The sequence below is a fragment of the Pan paniscus genome, chromosome 1 (genome assembly GCF_029289425.2).
Source record: "Pan paniscus chromosome 1, NHGRI_mPanPan1-v2.0_pri, whole genome shotgun sequence".
NCBI lineage: Eukaryota > Metazoa > Chordata > Mammalia > Primates > Hominidae > Pan > Pan paniscus.
In genome coordinates this window covers 2,272,151-2,293,834 of record NC_073249.2, presented here as the reverse complement: position 1 = coordinate 2,293,834, position 21,684 = coordinate 2,272,151, and the positions used below count along the sequence as shown (strand labels likewise).

Here is a 21,684-nt window from a genome sequence, read left to right as displayed (position 1 = left end):
TTTCTGTAGTGTTTTTCAACTGGCCCCTCATCTGAACCACAGAACGGAAGTGATTTGAATAACTGTTTTCTCAGTTCTTTCAAGAATGGTGTGTAACTAGTGCCATCCGAGACACGTATGACAGAGTTAGCTTATTTCATATGTCAGATGCCTCAGTGCAGTAGGTTCTCAAACTTGAAGGCAGAATCATGGAGAGGGTTTGTTGAAACACGTGTTACTAGGCCTCACACCCAGAGATTCTGATTCAGTAGGTCTGGGGTGGGGCCCTGGATTTTGCATTTCTGACAAGTTCCTAGATGCTGCTGAAGCTGCTAGGCCATAGGGCACACTTCGAGAATCTCTGCCTGAGGCATTAGGGCTTTAACTCTGCAGAACCAGTTCAGCTGTGAAGGAAGGAAGAGTTGAATTGCAGGCTTCTAGGTTCTAGTATCTTCAACTTTTAATAAGTAAATGCCAAATAATTTTTAAATGGTTGTACCAATTTATACTCCTCTCAGCCATACATGAGAGTTTCTGTTACTTCATATCTTCACCAAAACTTGATATTGTCAAGCTTTTAAATTTTTGCCAGTATGGAAGGTTAATAATGGTATCTCATTGTGGTATCAGTTAGTATTTCCCAAACTATTAATGCGATTAAGCACTTCTCCATATATTTATTGGCATTTTTAATTTCCTCTTTTGTGAAGTTCCTGTTCAAATCTTTTGACCATTTTTTTTTCTATTGGGTTGTCTGTTTTTCTTTTTGGTTAGTAGTTGTTCTTTATTTTGGATATTAGTTCATTATATGTTAAACGTGTTGCAAAGAACTTTTCCCATTCCTTCTGGCTTTTTCATTTTGGTGTCTTTTGATGCACCAAAGTTCACCATTTTAATTTAGCTGACTTTATCGGTCTCCCTCTTTAAAGCTAGGGGTGTGTGTGTGTGTGTGTGTGTGTGTGTGTGTGTGTCATGCATAAGAAATCCTTTTCCACTGTGAGGTCGTAAAGACAGTCTCCTAAAGTATCTTCTGAAAGCATTAGAGGCAGGGCATGGTGGCTTATGCCTGTAATTCCAGCACTTTGGGAGGCTGAGGTGGGAGGATTGCTTGAAGCTAGGAGTTCGAGACCAGCCTGGGCAACATAACAAGACCCCCATCTCTATTTTTAAAATATTTAAATAAATAAATAAAAGCATTAGGGTTGTGCCTTCCACATTTAGCTCTTTAATTCTCACCTGAAATTGATTTCTGGGGGTAGTTTTAGATAGGAATCCAGTTTCATTTTTCCCCATACATATTCCTAATTCCCCAGCACTGTTTATTGAAAAGTCCATCCTTGCCACATTGATTTGCAGTTCCACTCGGTTGTATATCAAGTCCGTAGTCCTGAATAAATCTGTTTCTGAGCCTTCTGTTCTTTTTCTTTGGTTATTTATCTATCTTTGGGCCAACACCTTACCTTACTGCCTCTGTTACAGAGGCATTAAAATGAAGTGTTGATATCAGGTAGGGCAAGTCTTTCTGTCTTGTTCTTGGGTCTGGTCTCATCTTGGCTAGTTTTTGCTTTTGCAATTCCATACAAATTGTAGAATTATCTTGTTAGGTTCTATTACACTTGATTGGAATTACAATTACTCTGACCCTTGGGGAAGAGTTGACAGATGTACAATAACAAATCTTCCAAACCACGGAGAGATGGCAGTTTCTCTATCTATTCATATCCTTTTAAACATCTCTCAAATAAGTTTTAAAATTTTCTCCATACAACTCTTACATATTTTATGTCAGCTATAGGCCTAAGTATTCCATATATTTGATGCAATTATCAATGGTGTCTTTTATTTTAAAAATAATTTTCTGCTTTCTGCTGTTATATTCAAATACAGTTAATTTTTAAATCTTGATTTTTGTATCTAGCAACTTTGTAATTCATTTATAAATTCTTGGGGATTTTCTGTCTATACAAGCAGGTCATCTGGGATGATACTAGAGGCAGCACAGTATAGACTGGGGAACAGCACCGACAGGGTCTGGACCTCAGCGCTGCCACAGATGAGTCATGTGTCTTTAGACACGTTCCATGAACTGTAAAATAAGGTGAATAATAGTACCTGCCTCATAGGGTTGCTGTGAGAATTGAGACAGTAAATGTAAAGCAAGTTGTAAGTGTTACATAAGTGTATGCTATTATTGTAATTACTTTTCTTTCCTTTCCAGTCATACTTTGTATTTCTTTTCCTTACTGCACTGGCTAGAACCTAAAGGACAGAGGTCAAGAAAGCTGGCATCCCTGACCTCCTGATCTGAAAGGAAAAGCTTTCAGTCATTCATCACTAAGCATTTTGTCCACTGTGTGTTTGTCTTAAGATTGCCTTTATCAGATTAAGGAATGTCCATTTTATTCCTAGTTTGCCGAGAATTTTTATTGTCATAGGATGTTTAATTTGGCCACATCTTTTTCTGCATCTGTTGAAGTAATCAAATTATTTTATCTTATAATCTCTTAATATGATGAATTACATTGGGTTTTATAATGATAAACCAAACAGGGTAGTCTGTATATTGCATTGTAAAGTGAGTGGGTATCAGTCGTGCAGTGACCGTGGTAGCGTGGAGCCAGCCGGATGTGCACTCAAATAAAAAGGTCAGAGCAGAGACGGACGACGGCCTGAGAGGGCAGCAGATTCGCGCTCACAGAGCAGGTCAAGCAGGGCCTCCTCGCCTTGCTCTTCCACTTCAGCATATACGTCTCCAAGTTCAGGAAATACAGTTACATCAAATGTCTAAATTGGATGGAAAGAAATTCTGTGTGCTCCCAGGATTCCAGTTCCTTACCGGAGGTTGGTGCCGTCTGAGTCTGAAAAGCTGCCCTCTTGCCGTGTTCATGCTTTGGTAGAACACCTTCAGAGCCTTGGCAAGCTCTCGGTCAGAGCCGGCTTGCTGTGTGCACATTTGGCTCATCTCCCCGGCGGATGGCAGTTGCACAGTCATCCCGCCGATCTTCAGAGTGTTGGAAGGCTCCGGGGCTGAGGTGGAAAAAGGTAACATTGATTTATGTATCTCTTTCTCTGGGCATCTCTATATTTATTTATTTTGGTGGCATTCTACTACATCGGCATTTATCAGGCACCAGTTTGGATCCATCCAAGGGAAAGGGGAAATCTCACAGGGCAGAAGAAATGTCCGGCATTTTTTGTTTATGAAACAAGATATGAATTAACTCATTTAAAAGTTTGTTTCTTAAAAGACAAATGTAGGAGTCTAGGGATAAGCTAAACAGCCAAGACTGGAGCAGTCTCTCACCTTGACCAGAAGCAATTTTCGCAAGTGATGCTTTGAGAAGCACGTTCTGCTCTCTCAGGGCTCTGTTAATGTTCCTGAGCAGTTCTGTCTCCTGCTCTAGCTTGAGCAGCTTCAGATAAAGTTCTGGTATCTGGTTTGATGCTGCCTACCAGAAAACATGTCAGTTTCGTCTTTTGTTGTATCGTCTGCATATCCTTTGAGACTGGCAATGTTTGCTACCATGGGAAAATCAAATGGGATGGGAGTGTGTGTATGGTGAGCAGAGTTTAAGCCCCTCAGGGTACACAGGAGTAAATAAAGAAAACGTTTGTTAAGGGGGAAGGAACGTCAAGCAGCCGTCATCAGAGATTTTCTAGCCACCTGGGATGCCCACTTTAGTGTCCTATGTACACACTTGGCTTATATCCTTCACAGTGGAAATTTTCTTGGTGTCTACCAGGATGTGGCCTTCACCTGTGACCATGAGGCCCAGCTGAGAGCAGCTCAGCTCGGTGCAGCCTTCTGTAACGGGGAGAGACACAGTCAAAGAAAGAAACATCCCAGTCGCCCAGCTCCAGTGTCAGGTGAGAAGTTGTTAAAGCATGTAACCACCCTGCTGGACGAGAACCCAGAGGCCCAGGGGAAAAGATGGCTCTGGCCCACCGCTGTTAGGACGCTGACTGCCTCGCTCCTCTACCCCTTCTGCAGCCCTGAATGTATGGCATGTCTGATGAAAGAATAAGTAAGCAAGGTACCTTGAAGGCCCCATAGGTCAACAATAAGGGCATTTGTCTGCAAATAATTCAGAAACTCCTGAGATGCAGTTAAGGCTGCAAATTGGACAGTCTCTTCAATTTGTGGATTCACACTTTTCCATACAGGTTTGGTATAGATAGTGTTTGGAAGGTCATAAATTCTGTACCTGAGAAAAACATAAAACATAATTTAAAACCAGAAGGGACACATTTGTAAAGAAAAGGGACAGATGAACCAAAGATTTACAGCCCATGTGTCAGATAAAAGATGACCTATGATTGATTGTCATGTTTATCACCTCCAACATCTTATTCAACAGGGATATCATCACTAGATAAATAATAATTTTTTTAAAAAGCTCAGGCTGGGCGCAATGGCTCATGCCTGTTATCTCAGCATTTTGGGAGGCTGAGGCGGGCAGATTGCTTGAGCCCAGGAATTTGACACCAGCCTGGGCAACATGGCAAAACACCATCTCTGTAAAAAATACAAAAATTAGGTGGGTGTTATGGTGCATGCCTGTAATTCCAGCTACTCAGGAGGCTGAGCCCAGGAGGCAGGGGTTGCAGTAAGGTGAGATGGCTCCACTCCACTGCACTCCAGCCTGGGCGACAGAGCGAGACTCTGTCTCAAAAACAAAAAAACAAACAAAATGGATTTCAATAAATCCCTTCTACTCAGATAATCAAAAATGGTTAATTTTCTATGTGAGGCGGTGATTTGGTTTTCGTTCTTCAAAGTCTCTCTTTATTGCCTTATCTTTATTTATTTATTTATTTATTTTGAGACAGAGTCTCGCTCTGTCACCCAGGCTGGAGTGATCTCGGCTCACTGCAACCTCTCCCTTTGGGGTTCAAGCAATTCTCCTGCCTTAGCCTCCCGAGTAGCTGGGATTACAGGCGTATGCCACTAAGCCTGGCTAATTTTTCTACTTTTAGTAGAGCTGGGGTTTCACCATGTTGACAGGCTGGTCTCAAACTCCTGACCTCAAGTGATGTGCCAGCCTCGGCCTCCCAAAGTGCTGGGATTACAGGCGTGAGCCACCACACCTGGCCTGCCTTATCTTTCAATATCCTTTTAGCCTAATTTGTTTAAGCATATCTGGTGCTTCTGCCATATCATAATACAGTCCTTTTGTTTCCAACTAAAACCTAAAAACTGTTTTGCTTAGATAACATGGTTTTACTGGATATTCTTTCTGATAATTAGAATTTCTGCTTCAGTTCTGTAAAGAGTTCAGTACACACTGACCACAGGCCAGAGACCTGGAGGGACATGTGGCCCCTCTATTAAATAGTTGGGAAATAGTCGTCTCAAAGTTAGAGAAACTATGAGGGAAAATAGTCATCTTAAAGTTAAACAGAGAAACTTCCTCTATTAAATAGATGAGGAAATAGTCATCTTAAAGTTAAACAGAGAAACTTAAGAAAACTTTGTGATAAGCTCATTTTTAAAACTTGAAGAAAGACTGGACTGCCCCCCACAGGGTCCACACGGCAGGTGGCGTGTGTGGCCCTGTTTCCGCGGTGCAGGCTGGTACCCTATCTGAATGCCCCGCTTTGCATCTTCCTTCATCCAGTTGACGCCAAGGCACCGGACAATGTGAATCTGAAAATCCATCCTCTTGCCCAGCAGCTCCAAAGGGTCGATAACCACATCCTCCTCGCCATGCGTTCTACAAACAGAAGAGGTGAACGTTGACCTCGGGTTAGGCTGGGTCCAAGCAAGTTAAGATTGTGATGTTAAGGGGGTTAAATAGAATCCTTAAGAGAGAGCTAATTTCACTGTAGACAGGATCAGTAGAGTTCATTCATGCATTCAAGAGACATGTTGAACAAGAGCCCGTTACCCTGGCACGTCAAAGTAAGATCAGGCCTTCTCAAGGATCTCCCTGCCTGGAGGAAAAAGGAAGACAAACAGCGTCATGCAATGGATGCACACAGATGTGGATGCTAAACTTGCATTGAAGATTTAGGCAGGTCCCCAGTGGAACAGAGTGGGAAAGCAGCGGCTGCCCAGATGCAGACTCTCAGGTTGTCATTTTCATTTTCATTTTCCTTTGTTTCTTTATAGTCTAGAGAGAACCCCGTTTCTGCAAGCTCAGAAACAGACTTGGACAGCTTTCCAACAAGGGACTGCTGTCCTATCAACCAGGCTCACAAAGTCTGAAACCTTTCAAATTAAATTCATTAATTTGCAACAAGAAATACAACTTGCTGGGCAGCCCAGAAGCTCGAGGTAGCCAAGTGATCAGAGTAAAGGCAGTGAGTTGTTGGGCAGCTTGGTTTCTTGGTCATGGAACGTTGAGGTTCTCTTCTTGAGCTGATTCTTCAGAAAGATGGAAAGGTTGCACTGAGTGCCTGTTGAGGGCCTTGGCACCCAGACCAGGCCGCCGCCAGCCTCCTGGCTTAGGGTTGCTAAAAGACTTTTGCTTTTGTAAAAACTGCCTGTGACAGATGAGTATCCAGAGAGGACAGTTGAGGGTAACAAGGCAACGTTTAGGACAGAGCCAATAGCTCAAAACAAAGCCTGTGCCCACAGAAAGGTCAGGTGACAGCACAGAATGAGGTCAGGCTTCACTGTCCCTACCTCGAGAAAAGGGCTGAGCTGGAAAATCAGCTTCTGCTTCTGGCTCTTGAAGCAGGTTGGGCCCTCAGCATGGGAAAGCGTCCCACGCGGCACATGCCAGGCCCACAGGGCCAGGAGGGGAGTGTGGCTGGGGAGGCGCTGCAACCCACTTGGCTTCTCTCCTGAGGGTCCATTGTTTGGAACCCACCCAGCTCTTTCGGTTTTGTCCAAGGCTCCTTCCACTATACCTGCCTCTGCCAGATGTCCTCCTCATTCCTCAGGTCCCCCAGGGGACAGCAAAAATCACATTCGTTGAGGCCAAATGGTGAATGAATGAGCTCTTTCATTTGTCTTATGAATGACCTGTTCAGGGTACCAAGTTGACCACCCCGTCAGGAGAACTCAGGCCTGCTCTGGATTTTATGTGTGTGACTGACCCAGAAGTAGGCAGGGGGGAGAAGGAGACACTCACTGTCCTGTTGGGGAGCAGGGTGCTATGCAGGTATGCAGCACCGCCTCCTCCAGCCCATCACAGTTCAGAAACTCCACTTGCTCCTCCAGCTTCCTGCAGTAGGCCAGCGACTGGAGCCAGATGTGAGCTGAGCCCAAGCGGACGACCTCGACAGGATCCCAGAAAGGGTCGTCTTCTCGAGCCACAGGGCCGTGATCTCCATCTAGAAAGCGCTGGTAAAGTTCCTGCATTAGGAATTTCCTATTGATGAACTTGGCTTTTGACCATATCCACACCTGGAAACACAGAGGTAGGTCACCAGTATTTGATTCATCTGCTGCTCTCACAATTCATCACTCTGATTTTCCCAGCACGCTCCCTTCATTGACTGGGTTTGCGGTACGCATGACCACATCCCACTTTCTCCACACCTAGCTTTGCTGACATCAAGAATATCGTATTAATTCCTGGACCTGTTACTTCCCCATTGCTTGAGCCTAGGAAACAACTTAGAGGAGATGATGAAGGGGTTAGAAAACAGATCCTCTCAGGGGAGAAGGTTTGGGGCTTATGGTGTCAGAATGGTCCTCAAAGATGCCCATGTGCTAATCCCCAGAACCTGTGAATATACTACTTTGCATGGCAAACGGAAATTAAGGTTTGTCATCAACTGACCTTAAAATACGGAGATTAGCCTGGAGTATCCAGGTGGCCCCAATGAAATCACAAGGGTCTTCAATATGGCCGAGAGAGGCAGAAGAGAGGGTCAGAGATAGGATAATGCCTGCGGGGTCAGAGAGAGGTTATGTGGCGGCTTTGAAGATGGAGGGAGGTGGCCTCGAAAAGCTGGAAGGGGCCAGGAAACAGATTCTCTTCCTCAGGCCCAGAAAGCAGTACCGCCCTGTGGACACCCTGCTTTTAGCCCAGTGAGACCCAATTTGGACTTCTCATGTGTAGAACGATAAGGTAGTAAGTTTGGGTCATTTAATGAGCCTGGTCATTCATGAACAGCAGCCATGGAAGATGATGCAGGGGTAGTTAGTCTGGAGAAGAGCTGAGAAGTGGCTCCCCCGCCATGATTGGAGTGCACACGGGCACACATCCACAAGCACAGGAGACACTCCCCGCAGCCTTCCCAGCCCAGCATGGCAGGCATTCTGAGCTCCATTCTGCAGAGACCCAAGCAGGCGTCCTTCCTTGTTCAGGGGTTCACACCCAGTGCACAGCAGATCCAGGACAACAGCCTGCCGCTGTCTTCCTCCTCACTGGGTGAGGACAGGGCCTCTGTCAACACTGGCTCTGGAGAGGAAACAAACCTGAAGCCACAGGACGAGGGATTCCAGAGGGATTCCAGGTAGGTCGTTTTTAGACCATAAATATCAGGTAAAACTAGCAACTCCTTTTCTGGGCAACTTGAAAAGCAAAAGCAAAAATCAACAGACAAGTCATTCTATGTATGATGTCTCTTCATAAAAAGGACATTCTCAGGACTCTGAAAACAGATTCCATCTTTTTCTGTTGGCCTCAAAGTGAAGAACCATAGTGCTCTCCTAGAGGCGGCACCACCATTAAATAAGAATGTGGAGGGCTGGGCACGGTGGCTCATGGCTGTAATCCCAGCACTTTGGGAGGCCGAGGCGGGCGGATCACGAGGTCAGGAGATCAAGACCAGCCTGGCTAACAGTGAAACCCCGTCTCTACCAAAAATACAAAAAATTAGCCGGGAGTGCTGGCGGGCACCTGTAGTCCCAGCTACTTGGGAGGCTGAGGCAGGAGAACGCTTTAACCCAGGAGATGGAGCTTGCAGGGAGCCAAGATCGCGCCACTGCACTCCAGCCTGGGTGACAGAGCAAGACTCCATCTCAAAAAAAAAAAAAAAAAAAAAAAAATGGGGGCAGCAGGGAACAACAGGAGTTCTAGTCATTGTGGTTTTTCTGTTTGTGTTTTTCTTTTCTTTTTAAGACGTGTGATCTTGCTGTGTCACCCAGGCTGGAGTGCAGTGGCCCAGTCTTAGCTCACTGCAGCCTTGAACTCCTGGGCTCAGGCGGGCCTCCTGCTTCAGCCTCTGAGTAGCTGGACTGCAGGCGTGCGCCACTGCACCGGCTTATTCTGTTTTTTTCTTAAAGACTTTAGGGAACTAAGATCATGGGAATCTAAATAATAAATGAATTCACTGCCTCATTACCTCTGGATATCAGACCACAGGCCTGGTGTCAGTTAAAATTGCATGTCATCCTTGGCCTGAGGAGGAAACAGGTCGGCGAGGCTCCAGGATAGGCTGCGAGCCCATGCTGACTCCCGCCTGCTCCCAGGTGGGCTCTGCAGGCCTGGTCAGAGTTCCCTGGCAGGATGTGCTGCTCACCAGAGCCAACAGCTGTTGGGTGAATACTGCTGAAAGGTAACCGCAAGCTGGCAGCATTTCCAGGTCAAAAACCCTCCCCAACCCTCACACAGCCCTGGTTTGCTCGTGAGCTTGTCTATGATATGTGACTCCCAACAGCTGCACAACACTGCGTCCTCCCTAAGAGCTGCAGCAGCAGTCACCGTCCACACGGTCAGCAGGGAGGATAGGTAAACACGTACAAGATCAACCGCAAAGTAGCATTCGTGTTTCTAGCTGGGACCCACAGCTGTCTCTGCTGCTCTTCTAGTCTTCGGAAGTGCCTGTCTCACACGCACTGCCAACATCTACACACCGTGTCAAAAGGACCCCCAGACCACAGCCTTCCAGAAGCCTCCATCTACACACCATGTCACAGGAGACCCTCAGACCACAGCCTTCCAGAAGCCTCCATCTACATACCATGTCACAGGAGACCCTCACACTACAGCCTTCCAGAAGCCTCCATCTACACACCGTGTCACAAGAGACCCTCACACTACAGCCTTCCAGAAGCCTCCATCTACACACCGTGTCACAAGCGACCCTCACACTACAGCCTTCCAGAAGCCTCCATCTACACACCGTGTCACAAGGACCCCCAGACCACAGCCTTCCAGAAGCCTCCATCTACACACCGTGTCACAAGAGACCCTCAGACTACAGCCTTCCAGAAGCCTCCATCTACACACCGTGTCACAAGGACCCCCAGACCACAGCCTTCCAGAAGCCTCCATCTACACACCATGTCACAGGAGACCCTCACACTACAGCCTTCCAGAAGCCTCCATCTACACACCGTGTCACAAGGACCCCCAGACCACAGCCTTCCAGAAGCCTCCAACTACACACCATGTCACAAGAGACCCGCAGACCACAGCCTTCCAGAAGCCTCCGTCTACACACCCTGTCACGAGACCCCCAGACCACAGCCTTCCAGAAGCCTCCAACTACACACCATGTCACAAGAGACCCGCAGACCACAGCCTTCCAGAAGCCTCCATCTACACACCGTGTCACAAGGACCCCCAGACCACAGCCTTCCAGAAGCCTCCATCTACACACCGTGTCACAAGAGACCCTCAGACTACAGCCTTCCAGAAGCCTCCATCTACACACCCTGTCACGAGACCCCCAGACCACAGCCTTCCAGAAGCCTCCATCTACACACCATGTCACAAGAGACCCTCAGACTACAGCCTTCCAGAAGCCTCCATCTACACACCGTGTCACAAGGACCCCCAGACCACAGCCTTCCAGAAGCCTCCATCTACACACCGTGTCACAAGGACCCCCAGACCACAGCCTTCCAGAAGCCTCCATCTACACACCATGTCACAGGAGACCCTCACACTACAGCCTTCCAGAAGCCTCCATCTACACACCCTGTCATGAGACCCCCAGACCACAGCCTTCCAGAAGCCTCCATCCACACACCGTGTCACAAGAGACCCTCACACTATAGCCTTCCAGAAGCCTCCATCTACATACCGTGTCACAAGGACCCCCAGACCACAGCCTTCCAGAAGCCTCCTGAGGAAAGCAGGGCTTCATCTGAAGACAGGTCACTGGCACTAAGCTTGCTTGTTTTTTTGAGATAGGGTCTCCGTCTGTTGCCCAGGCTGGAGAATAGTGGCGTGATCACGGCTCACTGTAGCCTCGACCTCCTCAGGCTCAGGTGATTCTCCTACCTCAGCCTCCCCAGTAGCGGGGACTACAGGTGCTCACCACCATACTCAGCTAATTTTGTATTTTTTGTAGAGATGGGGTTTCACCATGTTGCCCAAGCTGGTCTCGAACTCCTGAGCTCAAGCCATCCACCCACCTCGGCCTCCCCAAATCCTGGGATTACAGATGCGAACTACCATGCTGGGCCTAATCTTACTTGTTTTAATGTAAAAATGGATAGTCTTGAGGAAGACAGATTGGTAAGATTCATATCTTCATGAGAAAAAAAAAATAGAAAAAAAAACCAAACTGTACGACCCCCTTAAAAGAGAACCTGGTATGTTTTAGCAGAAGCAGTCCTATCAGACAGCTGCCTGTCCCAGTGACAGGATGCTGGGCTGAAGGAAAATGAGGGCATGAATCCAGGCCCTCAGCCCTCCCATACAATTCTCCCAATGATCAGTGTGAGAACACCGTCTCCTGTTCTGCTTCTGGTAATGACAGGCAGGTGCTCATGAGTGCCTTCGTGTGCACTCAATAACCCTTCTGTTAGCAACAGTTTAAAAGGCTATTTTTCAAACTACCTTAGACTATAATACAAAATAGAATAGCATGGAAAATGGTTTTTTAGAATTACAAATTTTCTTAAAACAAGGTCTGACAAGACAGGAAACTGCCAAGCCAAATTCTAGGGGAAAGCCTGGCCCGAAAGAGGCACGTGGAATATCGGGGCACCGGAGCCACTTTGCCCCAGTGGCCTTTGCTGGAAAAAACAGAAAAATGCAAAGTACAGACACACTGAGGGGTCCCCTCCAAGGCCTCACGGAACATGGCAGAGAAGTCCTGGCTGACTCCCCAGGGTGAGGGTCTCACGGGAGACCCTGTCTGCATCACACAGACCTGCAGGAAAGGGGCTGGTCTCTGAGGAGCTGGGTTCCAGGAGGATCCTTGCTTGGTTTCCTCCCTGGGGCATCATCTTGGCAGCCCCAGCACCTGGAGGGCGAAACCCCGTGGACGGGGTGGCGGGTGCAGTGCACAGGTGCTGACCACATGGGACGCACACACATGCTTATAGTCTTAGCTCATTGCACAATTGTTAAAAGCTTTACAAAAATCGGTCTCGGCCCAGAACATTTTGGCAATTTTCGGGCGATGAGCAGATGAGCAGAAAAGTGAAACTCAGAGAAGCTTCAATTGCTGAGCAGGGAGGGAGCAGCCCGGGGTGGGGGCCGGAGGCGCAGTCTCGAAAGGCAACGGGTGAGTGTGCTGGAGCCGGAAGCCTGAGGGCTGCTCCTCCAGGGGCCTGATATGCACAAGGGGTGCTGCAACATGGGCCTGCATTTCTGTTTCCTCCTTTGGAGGCAGAGGGAGAGGAAACAGGGTCTTAAGTTTCTAAAATGGAACTTCCTGATAGTAAGGTCCAGCCAGTGGAGTTGGTGAAACAGCCTTTTCTGGAGTCCCTAGGAGGATGGCTTTTCTCATTGCTGCAGAAAGGCAGTCTGTGTTCTCACGGGCACATGTACACACAAACACACACTTGCACACACACGCACATACGTGCATGGACAGACACCACTACCACTTGCATAAACTCCCAGGCTCCCTTCTGGTACAAAAGCCTTTGAGTCATACTCAGCATGAACAGATGCTCAGTGCAGGCTAGCTTAGGAACGCTCCCAGGAGCTGGTGCTGTGAGGGAGGGTCCAGGACAGGGAATGGCTGGTGCTGGGAGGGAGGACCCAGGACAGGGAACAAGAGAGTGGATCCCCCTGTTCCCCAGAGCTCCAGCTCATACTTGGAATACGTTTTGCCCTTGACTGGGTCTCCGGAGGCTGCAGCTGGTAAAGATAATCTGCGTCCCCATGGATCCTCACCCCCTGAGTCCCGTCCCCGTGGATCCTCACCCCCTGGGTCCCGTCCCCGTGGATCCTCACCCCCTGGGTCCCGTCCCCGTGGATCCTCACCCCCTGGGTCCCGTCCCCGTGGATCCTCACCCCCTGGGTCCCGTCCCCGTGGATCCTCACCCCCTGGGTCCCGTCCCCGTGGATCCTCACCCCCTGGGTCCCGTCCCCGTGGATCCTCACCCCCTGGGTCCCGTCCCCGTGGATCCTCACCCCCTGGGTCCCGTCCCCGTGGATCCTCACCCCCTGGGTCCCGTCCCCGTGGATCCTCACCCCCTGGGTCCCGTCCCCGTGGATCCTCACCCCCTGGGTCCCGTCCCCGTGGATCCTCACCCCCTGGGTCCCGTCCCCGTGGATCCTCACCCCCTGGGTCCCGTCCCCGTGGATCCTCACCCCCTGGGTCCCGTCCCCGTGGATCCTCACCCCCTGGGTCCCGTCCCCGTGGATCCTCACCCCCTGGGTCCCGTCCCCGTGGATCCTCACCCCCTGGGTCCCGTCCCCGTGGATCCTCACCCCCTGGGTCCCGTCCCCGTGGATCCTCACCCCCTGGGTCCCGTCCCCGTGGATCCTCACCTCCTGGGTCCCGTCCCCGTGGATCCTCACCTCCTGGGTCCCGTCCCCGTGGGGCCTCACCTCCTGGGTCCCGTCCCCGTGGATCCTCACCTCCTGAGTCCCGTCCCCGTGGGGCCTCATCTCCTGGGTCCCGTCCCCGTGGATCCTCACCTCCTGAGTCCCGTCCCCGTGGATCCTCACCTCCTGAGTCCCGTCCCCGTGGATCCTCACCTCCTGAGTCCCGTCCCCGTGGATCCTCACCTCCTGAGTCCCGTCCCCGTGGATCCTCACCTCCTGAGTCCCGTCCCTGTGGGGCCTCACCTCGTGAGACCCGTGGTGGGTCACCTTCACCAAGACCTCCTTCTGTAGGTCGTAGCCCCTGGAATCTGACGATGCCAAATTTTTCACCTTCAATTCCATGTTAAGTCCCTGGTAAAAGAAACACTTCTCACTAAATAATCGTACATTCGGCTGGGCACAGTCCCTCATGCCTGTAATCCCAGCACTTTGGGAGGCTGAGGCGAGTGGATCGCTTGAGCCCAGGAGTTCAAGACCAGCCTGGGCAACATAGCAAAACCCCATCTCTACTAAAAATACAAAAATTAGCCAGGCATGGAAGTGCACACCTGTAATCCCAGCTACTTGGGAGGCAGAGGTGGGAGGATCACTTGAACCCGGGAAGTGGAGGTTGCAGTAAACCGTGATTGCACCACTGCACTCCAGCCTGGGCGGCAGACTGAGACCCTGTCAAAAAGAAAAAAAAAAATCCTACATTCACAGCTCATACCACCTTTGCAATTTATTTTTCATTCTTCCACCCTCGGGCTTCCTAAATGATGAATGAATAAGACTTTCTCTAAGATGTCCCACTCTTGCCCCTTGGATTTCCCACTAAGAGGAAAGACAGAGCACCAGATTTTCTCCATTGTATCCTGGAACTAACACTTGGAGTCCCTACCAAATTGATTAAATCTCTTACAAGGTTCCGGCCGATGGGAGCTCACGTCTCCAGGGAGCTGTCCCCAGCCCAGGTGGTCTGTGTGGCACAGCAGCCATCAGGGTGCCTAGACCCGGAGAGGCCCCAGGACCATCTGGGAGGGCCTGCTCATGGCCAGCAAGAGTTGGTCTGGGATCCCGGTGGCCCTGGTAGGCTGTTGGTGAAAGGAATGGTACTCGGGCCTGGGCTGGGCAGTCTGGCTTCTGTCGCTAGTTCCCTGAGAGTCCCTGGGAACGCACCCCTGCCCCACAAGGCCTTGAGGTCCTTTCTGCACCTGGCACACCAGCTCCTGGCTCCAGCTAACTTACCTTCTTCAGCTCTTCACTCATTTGATTTGCTTCTGAACCAGCGGCATCAGTTTGATGTAGTCCTGGAATGCAGCCAGGACACTGGGGCCTGCCTTGCCGTCTCCACCGTCCGCAGCACCTGGCAACAATCACAGTGGAGGCGAAAGTCAGTCACTTGTTCCGCCATGAAGAATTTTTTTTTTTTTGAAATAGAGTTTCACTCTCGTTGCCCAGGCTGGAGTGCAGTGGCGCCATCTCGGCTCGCTGCAACCTCTGCCTCCCGAGTTGAAGCAATTCTCCTGCCTCAGCCTCCCGAGTAGCTGGGATTACAGGTGCGCACTACCACACCCGGCTAATTTTTGTATTTTTAGTAGAGATGGGGTTTCACTATGTTGGCCAGGCTGGTCTCGAACTCCTGACCTCAGGTGATCTGCCCACCTCGGCCTCCAAAAGTGCTGGAATTACAGGCGTACAGGCATGAGCCACCATGCCAAGCCCTTTTTCTTTTTCTTTTTTTTTTAGATAGCTGTTTTGCTCTGTCATCCAGGCTAGCGTTCAGTGGCATGATCTCTGCTCATTGCAGCCTCCACCTCCCAGACTCAAGCAATCCTCCCATCTCAGCCTGCTGAGTACCTGGGACTACAGGTGCAAGCCATCATGCCTGGCTAATTTTTAAAATATTTTGTAGAGATGAGGTCTCACTTTGTTTCCCAGGCTGGTCTTGAACTCCCAGGTTCAAGCGATCCTCCTGCCTTGGCCTCTCAAAGTGCTAGGATTACAGGCATGAGACACCACACCCAGCCGCCATGAATAAATGTGTATGCTTACTTGTTCATTCGTTCAGCTGTTCATCAAATATCTACATTTTAAAATTACAAGCATGTAATTTAAAAACAAACAAGGGAAAATGACACTGCCTGGCTTCTCCTTACGTGGTTGCTTATCTCGACCCATGAATCCTGGCCGCAGGCAGGAGGTCCTCTGCCCCCAGTTCCCATTCTTGGTCTCAGGGTCCTTGACCCAAGGTGGCTCCAGACTGGAGGAGGGTGGGGCGAGGTGAAACATGGCTGGCTAGACGGAAGGCCTGGAGGTATCCTCAAGCTGCTGCTGGCACAGCAAGCGACCTGTGCTTCTCTTATACTTGGGGTGGCTTGAAGGAGGGACTCGTGGAGATTATGGGAGGATCAATCTCCCTCCCAAACCCAGGCTGGTACTGCCTCTAATCAGGAAATCTCAACTCTTAGAGACCCCTGGCCTGTGGGTGCACACAGTGCCCTTGGCCCTGAGGTCTGACCCCAAACTGCTCACACAGCTGCTGCCTTGTTGGGGACCCAAGTCTTCCCTAGGGTCTGAGCCAGGGTCTGGGGCTGGTTCAGCTTCATGGCGCCACCAGGGCCACAAGGGCAGTGGCACGGTCAACCTCTGAGGACAGGTCAATGAACAGATGGCTTTTCCGGGCCTGGTATGACAGAGTCTTACTGGTTTGTTGTTTTGTTTTGTTTTGTTTTGAAATGGAGTCTCGCTCTGTCACCCAGGCTGGAGTGCTGTGGCACGATCTCAGCTCACTGCAACCTCCTCTTCCCAGGTTCAGTCAATTCTCCTGCCTCAGCCTCCCGAGTAGCTGGGACTACAGGTGTGTGCCATCACATCCGGCTAATTTTTTGTATTTTTAGTAGAGATGGGGTTTCACTGTGTTAGCCAGGATGGTCTCGAACTCCTGACCTCGTGATCTGCCCGCCTCGGCCTTCCAAAGGGCTGGGATTACAGGCATGAGCCACCGCGCCCGGCCTGGTTCATTTTTAAAAGTCGAGAACTTCAGCAGAAGAAGAGCAAGGAGGTGGATTTCAAATCGATTTATTTTGCTGAAATTCTGAGAGAAACACTGTGGTGTGGGGACAGGGAGGAACTCTTTTGCACACACACAGGTGGATCTGCCCACTTTCCACCAGCGGTTTCATTACTGCGAGTTCAGGCAGAGTCCCGGTGCTGAGCAAAGCGTGGGGCCCCTCCGGGAAGCCCGCACGTCACTGAGATCGCAGCGGGCTCCGGCCTCGCCTGGATTCTGGGGGAGCCGCCCGGAGCGCGGTGAATCGGGGCCGGGGAGAGGGGCGGGGAAGGCGTGCGAAAGCCCCAACAGAGACCGGCAGCGGCGGGCGGCCAGCGTGGGTTACTGCTGGGGGCTGCGTTCAGGGGAGAAGGGGAGATTCTGTCTCAGAAGCCTCGGGCTGCACGTTTTTGTGGGCCGCGCATTTGTAGCCCAGAGCAGGCCCCAGCCGGCCCCTCTGGAGTTGGGCCACTGCTTCTGCAGGCCCAGCAGGCCCCTGGGGGTGGCCGGAGGCCACTAACTGGCTTCTCCAGCTCAGCATTCTTCTCTCATTTGCTGTGTACCCCACTCTCTTCTCTACCCCTTTGAACCATCTTTACCCTCATTCCTCAGGGAACGTTTAACGAGTTGAATGTTTACCATGTAGTCACTCTATATGGAAATCATAATTCAATTTTGTAAACATCAGACTTTGACAAAACAAATGATGATTTTCTTAAGGAAAGCAGAGAGACAGAGTGTGAAATCGCTGCTCTCAGATCAGCACACGGGAGAGGCCAGCAGTCAGGAGGGGGCTCACCGAGTTTGTCTGCACTCGCTCCCTCCGCAGCCGCCCTCTCCAGCTGGAAGAAGTCGTAATCGAACCTGCTCAGGTCCTCACTGCCCCACTCCGAAGGAAACCCCACGTACAGGTAGGTGCTGTTGGATCCCAAAATCAGGCGGTCCTGGGGAGGAGACGGTGGGCTCAGGAGGGGTTCGAGGCCAAGGAGGGTGAGGTGAACCTCCCCAGTGAGAAGGATCTGAGCAATGTCCTCCCCGCAGGAATCCCCCAGACAGGGAGAGACGCAGACAGGAGGGAGGTGGCCTCTGGCTCCTGCGTTCACCTTCATCGCACACATTGAGGGCGTGACTCCCTTGGCCCTGGGGGTCTGTGGGGACCACCCAGAGCCAGGCCCTCCCTCCACGCTTTCCAGGTGGGTCTGGGTGAGTGCAGCCATGGCTGCAGGGGACACCAGGGCCTAACTTAGACTACAGGCTACAGACGGCCTTTTCCGAGGCGTGATGCCCAAGCTAAGCCCTCCTGGGCGGTAAGTCTTGGTGAGGCAGAGACAGCTGCTGAACAACCAAAAGAAGGGCAGTGTGGCCAGGGACAGGAGGCCGAGGGAGGTCACTGAGGGGGCTTTCCAAATGGGGAGTGGCCAATCCCCATCTGCCTGTCCTGTCTGAAAGGCTGTGGCCACCAGGGAGGGGAGAGGGCTGCTGGGAAGCTGGCAGGGGCCCCAGGGTTGGCAGATTGGGGAGGAAGAGGCAACGATGTTTGCAAGATGCTGTTCAACCCCTCTCAGTGACAGGCTCTTAGAAAAATCTAAAATGGCACAAAATGTTAGAGCTGGAAGGGACCTTGGAGAACACCTAGTTCAGCCCTCCTTGTTTTCCAGGTGAGGTCAGAGGAGTGAAGTGACTTGCCCAAGACCACACAGCGAGTCAGGAGCAGGCCTGTCCCTCCAGCAGTGGTGCCATGTTGTCCCCAAGCCATGGTGGCAGAGGAGCTGGTGTGAATGCCCCATCCTGCCACGTCTGTGATGTGGGCACCTCACATGACTGTCCCCTCCCAGCTTTTGGGGGGGACCTAGGACATTCTGTGAGCCTGCAGGAAAGTTTACCAAATGCTGCAGCTTTGTCCTGGTGGTGATGGGCACCCCATTAATGGCAACCTTGCATTTGCTGTGTGGAGTGACCATCACTTTACCGTCGGCATTTGTGAAGGAAGCGTGTTTATCTGAAATTCTAAGAAGACGAGAGTCAGTCTAAGACACCCAGCAAACGGCGGTTTCCGTGAGCAGGTACGCTGACCTTTCTCATGTGCACGGGAGGGAAGGTCTACAGCTGCGGAGGATGGCAGGTGGCATCTCGGGGCCTCCTGTGTGCTGTGGCCCATGATGCATGGGGACAGCAGCGGGCGCAGAAGGACCCTGCCCTTGGGGAGCACGGGGAGCTGGGAGACAGCAGGCAAGGGCTTCATAACAGAAGGAACACCAGCTGAGGGCCTAGCGCTGCAGGGAGCCGGCCAAGGCCACACTGGAGTCCTCCCGCTCCCAGGCCAGCGGGATGGGGTGGTGGGAAAATGGCAGCAAGCAAGCTTCAGAAGAGACACTCAGGAGGCGACTCTTAACGAGCCTCACCTACTCCGGGTACGTTTTGATCTGTTTCTGCGCCCTCGCCGTATAAATTCAGACCTTATAGGATTTGGGGCTGGACATCAGGGGTGTCAGGTTGGTGTCCCCCCTCCCCGCCCTGCTCCCCTGCACCGGATGTCATCTGTGTGTCCTGAATGACTGGCTCCCTGCCTTAGCATGTTCCATGTTCCTGCACTCCTTGGCCATCATGGAATGTTCTGGATGTGGAGACCCGTGTGCATCCAAACCCTTTTTTGCATGGGGCCCAGGGATCCTGTGGGAAAGGTTGCGGCCTCATCACTGGAGTTCAGACATTTACGCACCTGTGTGTTGGACTAAGGACGTGTTCTGGAAAGGGACTTGAGGGGGATCCCCAGGAAGATGTCCCAAGAAGGAGGCTGGCAGTGCAGGACGAGGCGGGGCCAGCCAGCCCCTGGGTCAGCACCCCTCCAGCCACGACGGCCCGTGGGCTTTCGTACGGGGACGGGGGTGATCTGTCTGAAGGACGCAGGTGATGGTGCTTCCCAGCTGGAGACACTCCAGCAGCAGCCTCCCAGGCAGGGCAGCCACAGAGCTGGGGACAGCTCTTGACTGGGTGAGGCCCGGCATGGGGTTTCCCAGGGCTCCTGCAGGAGCCTCCTGAGGGAGCCCCAGGGGTCACTCCACAGTCTGGGCTTTCTGTAGTCCGGTGGGTCAGGGCTCCAAGCACTAGGAGAGATCCAGGGATGCGCTTATGTTTGGGCCACCCCCGGTGGGCTTGTTCGTTCAGCCCCCTTCGTTTCCTGGCCTGCTCTACTTACATCTGTTTGTGAAGAATTATTACACAGAATCTAGAAACCAGCTTTCCCTTTTCTCCCAGGGTTGGAGCCCAGGAAGCAAACCAGCACTGCACCCTAGATTTCAGCCAGAGGACGAAAGCCCTGCCCTCAGCTTTCTCAGACCAGCCCTGGAGTAGGTGGCCCGGGGAGACCTGGGCAGTGTCCCTGCTTGTCCTGCAGACTGTGTGGCTCTGCAGACCTCTAGATGGAGGAGGCACAATTCTCTAATGCTGGACAAGGACACTGATCATGGAAACTCACCCCAAACCTTGAATCGTGATAGCATTTGAGGCAGCCCGACCAGCGTCACATGAACCTGAAAAGAATCAAGATATAATTTATTTTGAAAATAAATCAGACACTTTCAGAATTTGAGCGTAAGAAGTTAACATGTCTGATGCGTTGGAAGTGACGTTTTCTCTACAGTGGGATGGTACTGAAGGGATTTTTCCAATTGGGATTTTCAGTCATAATGGTACTTAGACATACTTTTCTTTCTGCCTTGTGTGTGGGGGGAAGAGCGGGGATGTTCCTAACTTTTAAAAAGTTCCACCTTCTTCATGAGCATTCTGGAGGAAGACACCGTTAGGTCTGGGCCTTAGGAGACCCGCTGAATACTGGCCACAGCAGAGGTTCTGGTGTTTGAAGCTCCATTTCTGTGTAGTGACTGACCCCAAGGAGTGCAGACATGTCACCCCCCACATCCCCACATCCCCACATCCCACGGCCATCTCGCACGGAGCCCTCGCGGCCGCCCTAGGGGTGCACGGAGCCCTCGCGGCCGTCCTGGGGGTGCACGGAGCCCTCGCGGCCGTCCTGGGGGTGCACGGAGCCCTCGCGGCCGTCCTGGGGGTGCACAGCCGGGGAGGGGAAGCCAGGGGCTCCTGCGGTTCTGGGCGCTGTGTTCCAACCTGTTCAGCACTCATTTAGGTCAGGAAGACAATTCAACGGCTGATGCCCTCCTCAGAAACCGCTAAACAAAAATGTAACAAGAACGATGCCAGGATAATAGATGAATAAAACGTGCTGTATACATCCGAGGGAATGGTTTTCAGCCTTCAAGAGGAAGGAAATTCTCACACATGCTACATGGATGCACCTTGAGGACATTCTGCTGAGGGCATAAGCCAGTGAGAGATGGATGAAAAGGTCCTTATCTGAGGTCCCCCCATCGTCAAATCCACAGAGACAGAAGGTGGGACAGTGGCTGCCGGGCTGGATGGGGAGGGGTTATCTGAGGTCCCCCCATCCTCAAACACACAGAGACAGAAGGTGGGACACTGGCTCCCAGGGCTGGAGGGGGAGGGGTTATCTGAGGTCCCCCCATCGTCAAATCCACAGAGACAGAAGGTGGGACAGTGGCTCCCAGGGCTGGATGGGGAGGGGTTATCTGAGGTCCCCCCATCCTCAAACACACAGAGACAGAAGGTGGGACACTGGCTCCCAGGGCTGGAGGGGGAGGGGTTATCTGAGGTCCCCCCATCGTCAAATCCACAGAGACAGAAGGTGGGGCAATGGCTCCCAGGGCTGGAGGGGGAGGGGCAGCTCCCGTTTCATGGGTACAGAGTTTCCGTCTGGGAAGATGAAAATGTACTGCAGATGGATGGTGGTGATGGTCACACAATATGAATGTACTTAATGCCACTGAGCTGTACTCTTAAAATGGTTCAAATGAACTTTATGTATATTTTACCAAAATGAAAAATATTTAAAAAACAAGAAAGAAAAGAAACATGCCTGTGGGGCAAGAAGCATGGGAAGGGCGGGGACAGGGGGGAGGGTAGGGGAGGGCGGGGTGGAGAGAAGGCAGTGCAGGGGCAGGG

At 51.3% G+C, this 21,684-nt stretch overlaps 2 protein-coding genes across 6 annotated transcripts in view; one reads left to right on the top strand and one right to left on the bottom strand.

The window, feature by feature from the left end:
- The window catches only part of LOC129394312 (kinesin-like protein KIF28P), a 102,475-nt gene that overhangs the window by 31,017 nt on the left and 49,774 nt on the right, over positions 1-21,684 (bottom strand). Inside the window, 13 exon segments of the mRNA XM_063596438.1 lie at positions 2,643-2,763; positions 2,816-3,006; positions 3,290-3,424; positions 3,674-3,784; positions 4,018-4,184; positions 5,559-5,693; positions 7,059-7,333; positions 13,860-13,967; positions 14,844-14,878; positions 14,881-14,961; positions 17,447-17,591; positions 18,531-18,654; positions 20,123-20,177. Coding sequence (XP_063452508.1) covers positions 2,643-2,763; positions 2,816-3,006; positions 3,290-3,424; positions 3,674-3,784; positions 4,018-4,184; positions 5,559-5,693; positions 7,059-7,333; positions 13,860-13,967; positions 14,844-14,878; positions 14,881-14,961; positions 17,447-17,591; positions 18,531-18,654; positions 20,123-20,177 — 1,683 coding nt within the window.
- LOC134731219 (uncharacterized) lies at positions 7,209-20,250 on the top strand. 5 transcript variants are annotated; one of them, XM_063608393.1, is made up of 6 exons: positions 7,209-7,347; positions 8,049-11,345; positions 17,368-17,558; positions 17,689-17,840; positions 18,306-18,710; positions 19,903-20,250. In XM_063608393.1, the coding sequence occupies exon 2, from the start codon at positions 9,788-9,790 to the stop codon at positions 10,880-10,882; it is 1,095 nt and encodes a 364-aa protein (XP_063464463.1). In that variant the 5' UTR covers positions 7,209-7,347; positions 8,049-9,787; the 3' UTR covers positions 10,883-11,345; positions 17,368-17,558; positions 17,689-17,840; positions 18,306-18,710; positions 19,903-20,250. The 5 variants fall into 5 exon arrangements, with proteins under 5 accessions (XP_063464463.1, XP_063464457.1, XP_063464449.1 ...); XM_063608387.1 differs by having other exon boundaries at positions 7,217-7,347; positions 8,243-11,345; XM_063608379.1 differs by having other exon boundaries at positions 7,287-11,095; positions 11,179-11,345.